The sequence below is a fragment of the Stigmatopora nigra genome, chromosome 8 (genome assembly GCF_051989575.1).
Source record: "Stigmatopora nigra isolate UIUO_SnigA chromosome 8, RoL_Snig_1.1, whole genome shotgun sequence".
Lineage (NCBI taxonomy): Eukaryota > Metazoa > Chordata > Actinopteri > Syngnathiformes > Syngnathidae > Stigmatopora > Stigmatopora nigra.
Genome location: NC_135515.1, coordinates 5,241,710 through 5,257,126, shown reverse-complemented (window position 1 = coordinate 5,257,126; position 15,417 = coordinate 5,241,710). Strand labels below are relative to the sequence as shown.

Genomic DNA, 15,417 nt, shown 5'->3' with positions numbered 1-15,417 from the left:
TTTAGAACATGCAGCATCTCAAAAATTACTAATATGTTGGATAGGTTACATGCCCTATGGAGTAAACATTTGATTTAGTATAAAAAAAAAACAGCTTTCACTCAAATGTCTTTAAATAAAAGTGAAACTGAGACACGTCATGAAAGAATAGCACAACATTTATTGGATGTCCAAAAGCTATAAATACACATTCCACACTTCTACCAAAATTTGACCGATTTTAACTGCAACTCTACCACAAAACTGTTGATTTTTTATTTAATTTTTATGCCATTACATGAAATCTTGAAACAGAAATCACTGTAACTCTCTGCTTTTCAAGGGAAGGAATACTTAAACAAATTAAATTCAAAGTTGAACAATAAACCTGCATGGTTTTTGCTTCACCGTATGAATGACTGAATTATAACAAAATGAGAAAAAATGTATCCACTCTATATCACAAATCTGATTAAATTATGCATTTATGCTTAATGAACCTGCACATAAATTGCTTTTCACAGTTGACCAAACATGCAAAAGATCAAATCAAAGTTTTTATGGCCACAAAATTCAAAGAAATCTCAACAAATCTATTCTTTTTCTTTTGTCAAATCTCTCTAAGCCCTTAACATGTGTCACTTTGTAAATATTGCACCACAAGATTATATTGCATAGGATGTAAGCTGTAAAGCAGCTCCTGGTTGCCCAGCCATTGTACTGTTAAAATGTGTGAGTGTAAGCATGCGTAACATGTCCTCCAGCAAACACAACTCCCCCTGCTGGTGCGCTATTAGCACTGTGATCCACACAAGCTTCAAGTGTTCATAACATGACAAACATCTGTGCTTGCAGCCCATAAAAAAAACCCAATTTTAGCACTCCTGGTTGTCGCTGCAAGTGGAAGTGACTCCAGCCTTGGACAGAAAGAGTTTTCCGCTTGGACAAACACACACCTCAAAGAGACCCTCGGCATTCCCCGAAACTCCTCCTTGGCTCCGAGGCAGGTTGGCCAAACGCACTGTTTCGGCGTCCAGCACCAACTGGGCAAAGAAAAACAACCATAAAGAACATTTATGATTATAGTCAGTTGGGACCGAGCCTAGTGAAAATAAGGCCTTGCAATTTTCAAGCTCTGGTGTCGACTTACATCAAGCTTCTGTATTCTAATCGCACATGTAACCATTGCGGTGAGAGAAGAGTGTTTTCCTTACCAAGCCCTTGCTGGACTCTAGGATCAGATCCATGTTGGAATGGACTTCAATGTTTCCAGCCAAGGCTTTCAAATGAATTCCCTTTGGAGCATCCATAGTCAGCGAACGAGTCGGAGACTCCAACCTGAAGACGGAAAAGGAAAACATTCCATTATCTTGGGAAAGAAGGGAGCCAAACGTCATGTTACAGTTGCCTGGCGGATGGACAAGATGAGAGCTTTAAGTCTAGATTGCTCACCTCAAGTCTTTGAAAAGCTCTGATTTGAGAAGAGGAATCTCTACTGAATGTTGGAACAGAGCTCCTTCAGGACCTGAGAGTCAATCAGTAAACAGCATACATGACCTTTTTGCACTTTACTGTTTGTATTCATACAAAGTAGCAACTAGGGTTTCATTGTGGTAGTCAATAAGGGTAAAAAATACAACAACAATGTGCATACAAAGTATTTGACCTGCCCAACGTTATCACCTGTCGATGTCATCCCCCCCAAAAATATTTTGCAGTTATTCAGTACATTTAAACTGTCTTTTGATGCCTAGAGTCATGCTGACCTCCACTCATTTTTACTTGAGTGAATGAACAGATGCAAGCAGGAGACAAATGAAGGGCGACAGCAGAGAGTCAATGAAAGAATCCCCCAGAGTGCCCCAACCTTAATGTTTTTCCTCAGGGGTCCATGATTTTATTTTGGAGTGCTGTGCTGTGAGTAGTCAAGGCACTCCTGGCATTATGAGATGCAACTCAACGTGAATAAGCCGACAAAAAGAATGAAGGCAGCGACAGAGTAGCATCAAGACTCTCCACATTAAGGTAAAAAATATGTTAATAATTTGAAAAAAACTGCAATCATGAAAATGATAATAATGTGACTGTTTACTGTCATAATGTTCAATTAACTAGTTTTGGTCATTGTCACTTGTATTTTTAAATTAACCAGTATATTTTAAATTAATCATATTATAAATTGATCAGTTGTTAATTAAATCCCAAATATCTTTTAATATAGAAATGAAAACTAATGAAAACATTTTAATTGAATAGACAAAATCACATGTTTTTTCAATTTCATAACCTTACAATCCTTTTTTTCTGCTAAAGTATTTGTTACTATTAAATGACTGCCTTATCAAGGATTAGTAGTGCAATTGTTTTTTAATTTTTTTTATTCTTGTTATACCTACAAAGCTTTTTCAATCTCACATGTTTTATTTGCATAATTTGATTTTGTTATTTTTATTCATGCATGCATTTTTATTTCATTGCAGTTTCTCCTGGAATGTTTTTTTTATTTTTTTTGTACCTGTGACACGCAGCTTGTCCGGCCCAATTACAGCCTCATTGCATTCAGCTGCAAACAGCATGTTGTCATTGGAAGAGCTGATGAGCATGTTGGGAGTGTATCCTTCTGCCTCCTTTGGACCTGCATTTTTGGTGATATAAAATCATTTTCATACTATATACATATATGCATCTTGTGGTAAATCAAAACTATTCTTATACTATCTATATTAATCAGAATTCTGACAAATGAATAACAGCTAATGCTCTCATACATGAATGAGTGAGTACTGTGTGGATCTATTCAAAATGGCTGAATGGAGTTTTTAATGCCTGTGTGTATATATATATATGTATATCTTGTGGTAAATCAAAACCATTCTCATACTATATATCTTATTGAGAATTCTGACAAATGAATAAGAGCCAATGCTCTCATTAATGAATGAGTGAGTACTGTGTGCATCTCTTCAAAATAGCTATATGGAGTTTTTAATGCCTGTGTGTATGTTTTCTCTCCCTCTCAGCTTCTTACCCACAGACATCCTTCCTGTGACGTCGCCGTTTTCATCACGGGCGTTGAGGTAAACTTTTTCTGTATCAGAGTGCACAAGTAGTGGAGTGTCCTGGAATTAAGAAAGTTTGCATTATAAGTAGGACTGTATAGCAATTCATATATGTAGTTGTATCTTTTAAAAGCTGTCGTTAAAGAGACCATTGAATTGCTACTGAAAATATCCAATATAAAAGTGGCCCTTTTAAGAAAGACATTAAGAAAACAGTGTATATGTATGTGAGGAAGATATTAGTAAACAAAAAAAAGCCCACAATTTTTCCATTTAAAAATATTTAGCTTTTTGCTCTATCATTTGTATTGTAGAATAAAATAGACCCCGTAAGCCTTTAGTCTAAATGCAGTATGGAAAATGATTAAATAAATGAATATTATAGATTGATTTCTTGACCTATGTATCAATAATCATTCTAAATGAGATCGTCGTTATACCGAGTCTTGTACCGTAAATCATATCTCATTAGCATATACCCTAATCAAATTGTAATTGTAAAATAAATAGTTAGTAAATTGCAACTAAATCTCATACTACATATAAAATTGGTTGGGTTTGCATTCCTGACTATATATCTAGCCTCTTTCATCTTATGTAAAAAATGCTGAAGCAGACAGAAATTAAAAGATCAGGCGTTTGGCTAAATATAAAGCACATACTGATAAGATTAATTAAAATAATGAGGTCGAGAATGTTGGAAAAAAAATGCTGCCCTGAGCAAAAAAAACATGTAAACAAGTGCAGAAAAGTGTTCCCATGTGCTGCTGGCAGTAAACCACATTTCCACCGCAAACATCCTTGAGGCTCATCAGAAACTCACTGTAGGAGAATATGCACGCCGAGAAACTTGGAGATATTGGTCACAATCCCAACCCAAATCTGTTTTTTTCCCCCCAGAAAGCGCGAATGCTGGAGGGGTCGGTTAAGCACGGAAGGAATAATGACAACGTGGGCAAACACTTAAATTAGTAGGGAAGGAAACGAGGGCGCAGCAAGTTTACGTACGTCTCTAGAGTGGATCTCTTCGGCGTAGAGGGGCAGTAGGAACTCGGATTCCCCCTCGTCCAACTTGACCCCGTCAGAGTGGACTTGCAGGAGGCCCATTCCTTCCTGAGGTCAGAAAAGTAGCATCATTTGGTCTTTTAGTGTATTCCATTTATTATTCGTACAGCTTACCCACACAAGCAATGGGGTGGGTGGGGTTGATTTTTAGAATACTGGAGCCTATCCCAGCCAATTATGGGCACCCGGCAGGGGACACCCTGAATTGCTAGCCAGCCAATTACTGGGCACACATTCAAATTTACACTCAAACCTAGGGGCACTTTAGAGTGTTATAAAGCCTACCATGCATGTTTTTTTTTTTTTGGGATGTTGGGGGGAACCGGAGTACCCGGAGAAAACCCATGCAAGCCCAGGGAGAACATACAAACTCAAAACTGTCCTCATCATACGAGTTAGTTAGGTATTTGTGAATGACTCACCGAGTTAAACCACATGACCCTGAAGATCCAGATGGTGAGGGCTAGGTTGACCACCAGGATGATGATGAGTAACAGGACGAACAGGTAGAGGCAACGCTTCCGCCAGCCGTAGATACCCACTTTGTAGATGTGCTCGGGGGCTGGCCTGGTGGCCATACTGCTGCCCTCTGTGCTGTCTTCATATTGCTCACCCACCATCTGCTAACTGATGACCGCCACAAAAATAGTATCAAGATGCATGCTTAAACATGAAAATACAGTAATATATGTAACTCGTAATGTAAATAAATGCTCCTGGAATACAAAAGGAAGCTTTTTTTGCCATTGGATTTTGTCCTTGGATACACCCAATGCATTTTCGACCCACAGAAAGCTTGACAGCTTTTCCAGCAGTTTTTCGCTGAAAGCCAAAGTCAAATGTGCTTTATTAGAGAGCATATTGGGTCTCCTGAGTGGCACATAAAGCAAACAGCTCACAATGGCAGATGGAGGTGCAGATGCATCAACTCAGCCTGGCCTCCACCCCGGCGCATTGTCAGCAACGCGCACTCTGACGGGCAGGACCCTCAGGGACACGTTTACCACTGACTCAAATGTATTTGAGCCAAGGACTTCCCCATTGTGGAACAAAAAAATAATTCATTTATTTTTCATTTTGTGAACCGCTTATCACCACAAGGGTCGCAGGGGGTGCTGGAGGCTATCCCAGCTGACGTCACTCTGAATTTGGAACCCTCGACCCTAGAACTGTGAGGCGGATGGGCTAACCCCTCGTCCGTTGGGCCGATTTAATTGATTATTTTAACAATATTATGAAATTTTAGGGGAAAAATACTCTTATAGCATCATCAATGCTTCTTAATTAAGTTGTTCAAAATGCAAAGCAAATTCAATCATAATTGTAATCCAAGTTAATGACTTAAACAGGTTGATCGTTCCTACTAGAATCCTTCATTATAATAGTAATGAAGGCGAACCAGTGACTTGAACTGAACACATTACTTGTTTCCGTGCATCATTCAGCTCCATTGAGACACACACACACACACACACACACACACACACTAAACTTTTCCATAGCAACCAAACAAAAACACTCACCGAGCTATCATGACTGCTCAATTTGTGGCACACCAATAGACATTTTCAAGGAAAGTCATTTTCCTTCAATGCATACTCTTATTTTGAAGCATGCAAACCACGGAAGTGGACAGACTTATCTTTAGTTTTTTAAACATTGTAGTACAACAGTCCAAAAATCTTTCTTTTTCATTTAAGGATTAGATTTGTTTACAAGAACATTTTCAGATAGCTTTTCAATGGTCTCATGGTGATAAAAATGCTTTTTACAAAATAAAATACACTTCATTTTTTTAACAAAACCTGAAAATCATCAATACTAATGCAAATTTTAATATCATGCACTTTTTAAAGGAAAAAAAGCCTTACTATACATGGTCTTTTTTAAAGGGAAAAAAGGCTTACTGTACATTTAAAAAATACCATAGTGCACTATGTGGTGAAAGCTTTAAAATCACATTATACTTAAATAATGTTAATAAAAGCATTCAATTCAACACATGATCCTAAATGTAATGTTCCCATATGCAGGTTTTTTGAATGGAAAAAAAGCCTTAAAAGGATTTGGTAAACACTATTCAGCCAAATAGTAGACTTCTCGTCCTTGCCTGGACTCTGCCGGTTCGCCTCTATAAATAGCGAACTCTCAACTTTATAGTAAGTACGTCTGCAAAAAGGGCACGGCAGGACAGACAGACACAAACCCACATTTGGGCTCACGAGCTCATTAAGTAAAAAGAAAAATATCATCGAGACTGACAGTGTGGTATGTTGGTTCAGGTTATTTTAGTATTACTGCCCTTGTATGGTATTGCTGTCAACTCGTCTCTCATTGGAGACATCAAGGGTAGAAGGTGTAAAAAGACTAAATAAAAGGGGTCAAAGGTCATGCAAATGACTCAAAAGAGTTTAAAAAGGGGAAAAGAACAAGAGTAGGCTACTCACCGTGCTCGTGCCGTGGCTCGCTCGCCTTCCTTTCGACGTAACGGGAGCCGGACGGGCAGCGCCGGAGATTCTCGCACGAGAGTGACAGCCGCTCGACAGCTGCGGCCCATAAATCCCACGTATGCCGCTGGCCCGCGGACCCCCTCTACGTCTTGTTATGCATTGGAATAATGCGAGAGAGGCGGGGAGGGAGAGAAGAGAGACGAGTGAGAGAGAGGGGCGAGTCTCACTGAGGGAGGGAAGCGCACGATCGGGAAAAACGGCGCTACAAAATGTAGAAATAAACTGTGGTGTCACTTGATGTTGTTTAAGGGGTCTTGAGCACACCCTAAAATATTCTTAAACCACCGTAAGTAATTTCTTGATTTTTGGTTTTATATTTATTTCTTGTCGAAAGAAAGATCATATACATATATATATATATATATATATATATATATATATATATATATATATATATATATATATATATATATATATATATATATATATATATATATATATATATATATATATATATATATATATATATATATATATATATATATATATATATATATATATATATATATATATATATATATATATATATATATATATATATATATATATATATATATATATATATATATATATATATATATATATATATATATATATATATATATATATATATATATATATATATATATATATATATATATATATATATATATATATATATATATATATATATATATATATATATATATATATATATATATATATATATATATATATATATATATATATATATATATATATGTATACGTTTTTATATATTTTCCCACTATTATTCGGAGAAAAAAAAGCCTTACTATACTATGTCGTTTTAGGAGGACAAAAGCCTTACTATACTATGTCGTTTTTGGAGAAAAAAAAGCCTTACTATACTATGTCGTTTTAGGAGGAAAAAAGCCTTACTATACTATGTCGTTTTTTGAGAAAAAAAAGCCTTACTATACTATGTCGTTTATGGAGAAAAAAAAGCCTTACTATACTATGTCGTTTTAGGAGGAAAAAAGCCTTACTATACTATGTCGTTTTTTGAGAAAAAAAAGCCTTACTATACTATGTCGTTTTTTGAGAAAAAAAGCCTTACTATACTATGTCGTTTTAGGAGGGAAAAAGCCTTGCTATACTATGTCGTTTTTGGAGAAAAAAAAGCCTTACTATACTATGTCGTTTTAGGAGGAAAAAAGCCTTACTATACTATGTCGTTTTAGGAGGAAAAAAGCCTTACTATACTATGTCGTTTTTTGAGAAAAAAAAAGCCTTACTATACTATGTCGTTTTTTGAGAAAAAAAAAGCCTTACTATACTATGTCGTTTTAGGAGGGAAAAAGCCTTGCTATACTATGTCGTTTTTGGAGAAAAAAAAGCCTTACTATACTATGTCGTTTTTGGAGAGAAAAAAAGCCTTACTATACTATGTCGTTTTAGGAGGAAAAAAGCCTTACTATACTATGTCGTTTTAGGAGGAAAAAAGCCTTACTATACTATGTCGTTTTTTGAGAAAAAAAAGCCTTACTATACTATGTCGTTTTAGGAGGAAAAAAGCCTTACTATACTATGTCGTTTTTTGAGAAAAAAAAGCCTTACTATACTATGTCGTTTTTTGAGAAAAAAAAGCCTTACTATACTATGTCGTTTTAGGAGGACAAAAGCCTTACTATACTATGTCGTTTTTGGAGAAAAAAAAGCCTTACTATACTATGTCGTTTTAGGAGGAAAAAAGCCTTACTATACTATGTCGTTTTTTGAGAAAAAAAAGCCTTACTATACTATGTCGTTTATGGAGAAAAAAAAGCCTTACTATACTATGTCGTTTTAGGAGGAAAAAAGCCTTACTATACTATGTCGTTTTTTGAGAAAAAAAAGCCTTACTATACTATGTCGTTTTTTGAGAAAAAAAGCCTTACTATACTATGTCGTTTTTGGAGAGAAAAAAAGCCTTACTATACTATGTCGTTTAAGGAGGAAAAAAGCCTTACTATACTATGTCGTTTTTTGAGAAAAAAAAAGCCTTACTATACTATGTCGTTTTTTGAGAAAAAAAAGCCTTACTATACTATGTCGTTTTAGGAGGGAAAAAGCCTTGCTATACTATGTCGTTTTTGGAGAAAAAAAAGCCTTACTATACTATGTCGTTTAGGGAGGAAAAAAGCCTTACTATACTATGTCGTTTTTTGAGAAAAAAAAGCCTTACTATACTATGTCGTTTTTTGAGAAAAAAAAGCCTTACTATACTATGTCGTTTTTTGAGAAAAAAAGCCTTACTATACTAAGTCGTTTTTGGAGATAAAAAAGCCTTACTATACTATGTCGTTTAAGGAGGAAAAAAGCCTTACTATACTATGTCGTTTTTTGAGAAAAAAAAGCCTTACTATACTATGTCGTTTTTTTTAAAAAAAAAGCCTTACTATACTATGTCGTTTTAGGAGGAAAAAAGCCTTACTATACTGTCGTTTAAGGAGGGAAAAAAGCCTTACTATACTATGTCGTTTTTTTGAGAAAAAAAAGCCTTACTATACTATGTCGTTTAAGGAGGAAAAAAGCCTTACTATACTATGTCGTTTTAGGAGGAAAAAAGCCTTACTATACTATGTCGTTTTAGGAGGAAAAAAGCCTTACTATACTATGTCGTTTTTTGAGAAAAAAAAGCCTTACTATACTATGTCGTTTTAGGAGGAAAAAAGCCTTACTATACTATGTCGTTTTTTGAGAAAAAAAAGCCTTACTATACTATGTCGTTTTTTGAGAAAAAAAAGCCTTACTATACTATGTCGTTTTAGGAGGAAAAAAGCCTTACTATACTATGTCGTTTTTGGAGAAAAAAAAGCCTTACTATACTATGTCGTTTTAGGAGGAAAAAAGCCTTACTATACTATGTCGTTTTTGAGAAAAAAAAAGCCTTACTATACTATGTCGTTTTTGGAGAAAAAAAAGCCTTACTATACTATGTCGTTTTTGGAGAAAAAAAAAGCCTTACTATACTATGTCGTTTTAGGAGGAAAAAAGCCTTACTATACTATGTCGTTTAAGGAGGGAAAAAAGCCTTACTATACTATGTCGTTTTTTTGAGAAAAAAAAGCCTTACTATACTATGTCGTTTAAGGAGGAAAAAAGCCTTACTATACTATGTCGTTTTTTGAGAAAAAAAAGCCTTACTATACTATGTCGTTTTAGGAGGAAAAAAGCCTTACTATACTATGTCGTTTTTTGAGAAAAAAAAGCCTTACTATACTATGTCGTTTTTTGAGAAAAAAAAGCCTTACTATACTATGTCGTTTTAGGAGGAAAAAAAGCCTTACTATACTATGTCGTTTTAGGAGGAAAAAAGCCTTACTATACTATGTCGTTTTTTGAGAAAAAAAAGCCTTACTATACTATGTCGTTTTTGGAGAAAAAAAGCCTTACTATACTATGTCGTTTTAGGAGGAAAAAAGCCTTACTATACTATGTCGTTTTTGGAGAAAAAAAAGCCTTACTATACTATGTCGTTTTTTGAGAAAAAAAGCCTTACTATACTATGTCGTTTTTGGAGAGAAAAAAAGCCTTACTATACTATGTCGTTTAAGGAGGAAAAAAGCCTTACTATACTATGTCGTTTTTGGAGAAAAAAAACCCTTACTATACTATGTCGTTTAGGGAGGAAAAAAGCCTTACTATACTATGTCGTTTTTTGAGAAAAAAAAGCCTTACTATACTATGTCGTTTTTTGAGAAAAAAAAGCCTTACTATACTATGTCGTTTTAGGAGGAAAAAAGCCTTACTATACTATGTCGTTTTTGGAGAAAAAAAAGCCTTACTATACTATGTCGTTTTTGGAGAAAAAAAAGCCTTACTATACTATGTCGTTTTTTGAGAAAAAAAAGCCTTACTATACTATGTCGTTTTTTGAGAGAAAAAAAGCCTTACTATACTATGTCGTTTTTGGAGAAAAAAAGCCTTACTATACTATGTCGTTTTAGGAGGAAAAAAGCCTTACTATACTATGTCGTTTTTGGAGAAAAAAAAGCCTTACTATACTATGTCGTTTTAGGAGGAAAAAAGCCTTACTATACTATGTCGTTTTTTGAGAAAAAAAAGCCTTACTATACTATGTCGTTTTTTAAAAAAAAAAAGCCTTACTATACTATGTCGTTTTAGGAGGAAAAAAGCCTTACTATACTATGTCGTTTTTGGAGAAAAAAAAGCCTTACTATACTATGTCGTTTTTGGAGAGAAAAAAAGCCTTACTATACTATGTCGTTTTTTGGGGAAAAAAAGCCTTACTATACTATGTCGTTTTAGGAGGAAAAAAGCCTTACTATACTATGTCGTTTTAGGAGGAAAAAAGCCTTACTATACTATGTCGTTTTTTGAGAAAAAAAAGCCTTACTATACTATGTCGTTTTTGGAGAAAAAAAGCCTTACTATACTATGTCGTTTTTGGAGAAAAAAAAGCCTTACTATACTATGTCGTTTTAGGAGAAAAAAGCCTTACTATACTATGTCGTTTTTTGAGAAAAAAAAGCCTTACTATACTATGTCGTTTTTTGAGAAAAAAAAGCCTTACTATACTATGTCGTTTTAGGAGGAAAAAAGCCTTACTATACTATGTCGTTTTAGGAGGAAAAAAGCCTTACTATACTATGTCGTTTTTGGAGAAAAAAAAGCCTTACTATACTATGTCGTTTTAGGAGGAAAAAAGCCTTACTATACTATGTCGTTTTAGGAGGAAAAAAGCCTTACTATACTATGTCGTTTTTTGAGAAAAAAAGCCTTACTATACTATGTCGTTTTTTGAGGAAAAAAAAGCCTTACTATACTATGTCGTTTTTTTGAGAAAAAAAGCCTTACTATACTATGTCGTTTTTGGAGAGAAAAAAAGCCTTACTATACTATGTCGTTTAAGGAGGAAAAAAGCCTTACTATACTATGTCGTTTTTTGAGAAAAAAAAAGCCTTACTATACTATGTCGTTTTAGGAGGAAAAAAGCCTTACTATACTAAGTCGTTTTAGGAGGAAAAAAGCCTTACTATACTATGTCGTTTTTGGAGAAAAAAAAGCCTTACTATACTATGTCGTTTTAGGAGGAAAAAAGCCTTACTATACTATGTCGTTTTTTGAGAAAAAAAGCCTTACTATACTATGTCGTTTTTTGAGGAAAAAAAAAGCCTTACTATACTATGTCGTTTTTTTGAGAAAAAAAGCCTTACTATACTATGTCGTTTAAGGAGTAAAAAAGCCTTACTATACTATGTCGTTTTTTGAGAAAAAAAGCCTTACTATACTAAGTCGTTTTTGGAGATAAAAAAGCCTTACTATACTATGTCGTTGAAGGAGGAAAAAAGCCTTACTATACTATGTCGTTTAAGGAGGAAAAAAGCCTTACTATACTATGTCGTTTTTGGGGGAAAAAAAGCCTTACTATACTATGTCGTTTTTTGGGGAAAAAAAGCCTTACTATACTATGTCGTTTTAGGAGGAAAAAAGCCTTACTATACTATGTCGTTTTTGGAGAAAAAAAAAGCCTTACTATACTATGTCGTTTTTGGAGAAAAAAAAGCCTTACTATACTATGTCGTTTTAGGAGGAAAAAAGCCTTACTATACTATGTCGTTTTTGGAGAAAAAAAAGCCTTACTATACTATGTCGTTTTAGGAGGAAAAAAGCCTTACTATACTATGTCGATTTTTGAGAAAAAAAAGCCTTACTATACTATGTCGTTTTTTGAGAAAAAAAAGCCTTACTATACTATGTCGTTTTTGGAGAAAAAAAAGCCTTACTATACTATGTCGTTTTAGGAGGAAAAAAGCCTTACTATACTATGTCGTTTTTTGAGAAAAAAAGCCTTACTATACTATGTCGTTTTTTGAGGAAAAAAAAGCCTTACTATACTATGTCGTTTTTTTGAGAAAAAAAGCCTTACTATACCATGTCGTTTAAGGAGTAAAAAAGCCTTACTATACTATGTCGTTTTTTGAGAAAAAAAAGCCTTACTATACTATGTCGGTGAAGGAGGAAAAAAGCCTTACTATACTATGTCGTTTAAGGAGGAAAAAAGCCTTACTATACTATGTCGTTTTTGGGGGAAAAAAAGCCTTACTATACTATGTCGTTTTTTGGGGGAAAAAAGCCTTACTATACTATGTCGTTTTAGGAGGAAAAAAGCCTTACTATGTCGTTTTAGGAGGAAAAAAGCCTTACTATACTGTGTCGTTTTAGGAGGAAAAAAGCCTTACTATACTATGTCGTTTTTGGAGAAAAAAAAGCCTTACTATACTATGTCGTTTTTGGAGGAAAAAAGCCTTACTATACTATGTTGTTTTTGGAGAAAAAAAAGCCTTACTATACTATGTCGTTTTTGGAGGAAAAAAAGCCTTACTAAACTGTCGTTTTTGGAGAAAAAAAGCCTTACTATACTATGTCGATTTTTGAGAAAAGAAAGCCTTACTATACTATGTCGTTTTTTGAGAAAAAAAAAGCCTTACAGGAAAGGTAGCCTGAAGGTACACAAGACAAAACGCACACACAAAGAAACACACACGCACACAAAATGTTATTTAATGTTTTTTTTAAGAGAAAAAAAACCTTACTATACTATGCCATTTTTTGACCACGAGAGGCCAGCAAATACAAAATACAAGTACTGCATTGGTGGCCCAATGGCTAAGTCATAAGTTTTCCACATCTGTGGTCCTGGGTTCAAATCCCAGTACCTGTAAAGATTTTCTGAATATTATCCAGGGAAATGAAAGAAATAAAAGTATAAGTACTACTGCCTCTTCTTACAAATTGGTGGCCCTGTGGATAAGTCATCAGTCTTCCACCTCTGTGGTCCTGGGTTTGAATCCAAGTGCCTGCAAATATTTTCCAAATATTATTCAGGTAAGTGGATGAGATAAAAGTATAAGTATTACTTACTTTTCCCATAGGGTGGTGGCCCAGTGGTTAAGTCATCAGTCTCCCACCTCTGTGGTCCTGGGTTCAAATCCCTGTACCTGCAAAGATTTTCCAAATATTATTCAGGTAAATTAATGAGATAAAAGTATAATTATTACCAATTTCTCTTGCAGCTTGGTGGACCAGTGGTTAGGTCATCAGTCTCCCACCTCTGTGGTCCTGGGTTCGAATCCAAGTGTCTGCAAAGATTTTCCAAATATTATACAGGTAAATAAATGAGATAAAAGTATAAGTATTATCACTTTCTCTTACAAGTTGGTGGCCCTGTGGCTAAGTCATCAGTCTCCCACCTCTGTGGTCCTGGGTTCGAATCCAAGTGCCTGCAAAGATTTTCCAAATATTATTCAGGTAAGTGGATGAGATAAAAGTATAAGTATTACTTACTTCTCCCATAGGGTGGTGGCCCAGTGGTTAAGTCATCAGTCTCCCACCTCTGTGGTCCTGAGTTCGAATCCAAGTGCCTGCAAAGATTTTCCAAAAATTATTCAGGTAAGTGGATGAGATAAAAGTATAAGTATTACTTACTTCTCCCATAGGGTGGTGGCCCAGTGGTTAAGTCATCAGTCTCCCACCTCTGTGGTCCTGGGTTCAAATCCAAGTGCCTGCAAAGATTTTCCAAAAATTATTCAGGTAAGTGGATGAGATAAAAGTATAAGTATTACTTACTTCTCCCGTAGGGTGGTGGCCCAGTGGTTAAGTCATCAGTCTCCCACCTCTGTGGTCCTGGGTTCGAATCCAAGTGCCTGCAAATATTTTCCAAATATTATTCAGGTAAGTGGATGAGATAAAAGTATAAGTATTACTTACTTCTCCCATAGGGTGATGGCCCAGTGGTTAAGTCATCAGTCTCCCACCTTTGTGGTCCTGGGTTCGAATCCAAGTGCCTGCAAATATTTTCCAAATATTATTCAGGTAAATGGATGAGATAAAAGTATAAGTATTACTTACTTCCTCCATAGGGTGGTGGCCCAGTGGTTAAGTCATCAGTCTCCTGACTCTGGGGTTGTTGGTTCAAGCCCCAGTGCAGGCAAAGATTTTCCCAATGTTATTCAGTTAAAAGAATAATTTCTAATGGCTAAGTGTCTAACTGAATAAGTATTCAGTGGTGGATGAAACATTTAGTCAAAAAAATGACTAAGTGTTTCACCCCATTTCCTTGGATAAAACGTTTCAACACCCATGTATAAGTGGGGCACGAGTTGGTGTAGTGGGTTGCACACTCGCCTTTGCACCGAGAGAACGTGAGTTCGCTTCCCGGTGTCGGCGGTTCACTGACCAAGCAAGCGGTCGAGGGTCGGCCGAAGGCCGACCCGAGAACGCCTTTCGCACATACAGGTCCATCAAGTGTCTTCCGAACTGCCGAAGGCAGTTCGGAATATAACCTTTTGCTGAAAAGTATGACTAAGTGTTTAATAAAAATTAAAAAGATTTTTCGTTTTTTTTTTTTCTTCTTCTTCTTCTTGTTCCATTTACCAATTCTTCTTTCCAAGTATTTTCAGCCAAACGACGGCAGCGGGAATCGAACCCAGGTCTCCCACACGGGAGTCCTGTGATCTAACCTCTGCGCCACCAAGTGACTACACTTTTCTTTGTAATCATTTGAGTATTTTTAGAAGAAGTCCACAGAAACAACTAAGTGAAAAAGTGTCCCAACCGGGAATCGAACTGAGGTCTCCCAAATGGGAGTCCAGTGATCTAACCTCTGCACCACCAAGGGAATACACCTTCTCTTGTCATCATTGAGTGTCTTGACCAGAAGCCCACAGACATATCAATTTCCAAAGAGGCACTTAATAAATGAAAGTTGAATTTTGTATCTCATAAAAGGAGATTTGAGCACATGACCGTATTGGCATATTGTTAATTATTGTTGCACC

General features: G+C 35.5%; 1 protein-coding gene and 2 long non-coding RNA genes across 4 annotated transcripts; 1 reads left to right on the top strand and 2 right to left on the bottom strand.

The window, feature by feature from the left end:
• Positions 1-140: 140 nt before the first annotated feature.
• On the bottom strand, positions 141-6,781 carry sgcg (sarcoglycan, gamma). The gene is made up of 8 exons (XM_077722268.1): positions 6,551-6,781; positions 4,526-4,730; positions 4,047-4,151; positions 3,008-3,098; positions 2,495-2,614; positions 1,432-1,504; positions 1,194-1,317; positions 141-1,022 (listed from the first exon to the last, which is right to left on the bottom strand). The coding sequence occupies exons 2-8, from the start codon at positions 4,721-4,723 to the stop codon at positions 855-857; spliced, it is 879 nt and encodes a 292-aa protein (XP_077578394.1). The 5' UTR covers positions 4,724-4,730; positions 6,551-6,781; the 3' UTR covers positions 141-854.
• LOC144200250 (uncharacterized) lies at positions 1,823-15,387 on the top strand. Of its 2 annotated transcripts, none has more exons than XR_013327072.1 (5): positions 1,823-2,004; positions 2,508-2,625; positions 3,000-3,056; positions 13,654-13,747; positions 13,936-15,387. It is a non-coding gene; the product is annotated as an uncharacterized LOC144200250 (long non-coding RNA). The 2 variants fall into 2 exon arrangements; XR_013327071.1 differs by having other exon boundaries at positions 2,460-2,625.
• LOC144200249 (uncharacterized) lies at positions 13,126-14,354 on the bottom strand. The gene is made up of 7 exons (XR_013327070.1): positions 14,207-14,354; positions 14,066-14,142; positions 13,925-14,001; positions 13,793-13,860; positions 13,639-13,719; positions 13,502-13,578; positions 13,126-13,437 (listed from the first exon to the last, which is right to left on the bottom strand). It is a non-coding gene; the product is annotated as an uncharacterized LOC144200249 (long non-coding RNA).
• Positions 15,388-15,417: the final 30 nt, after the last annotated feature.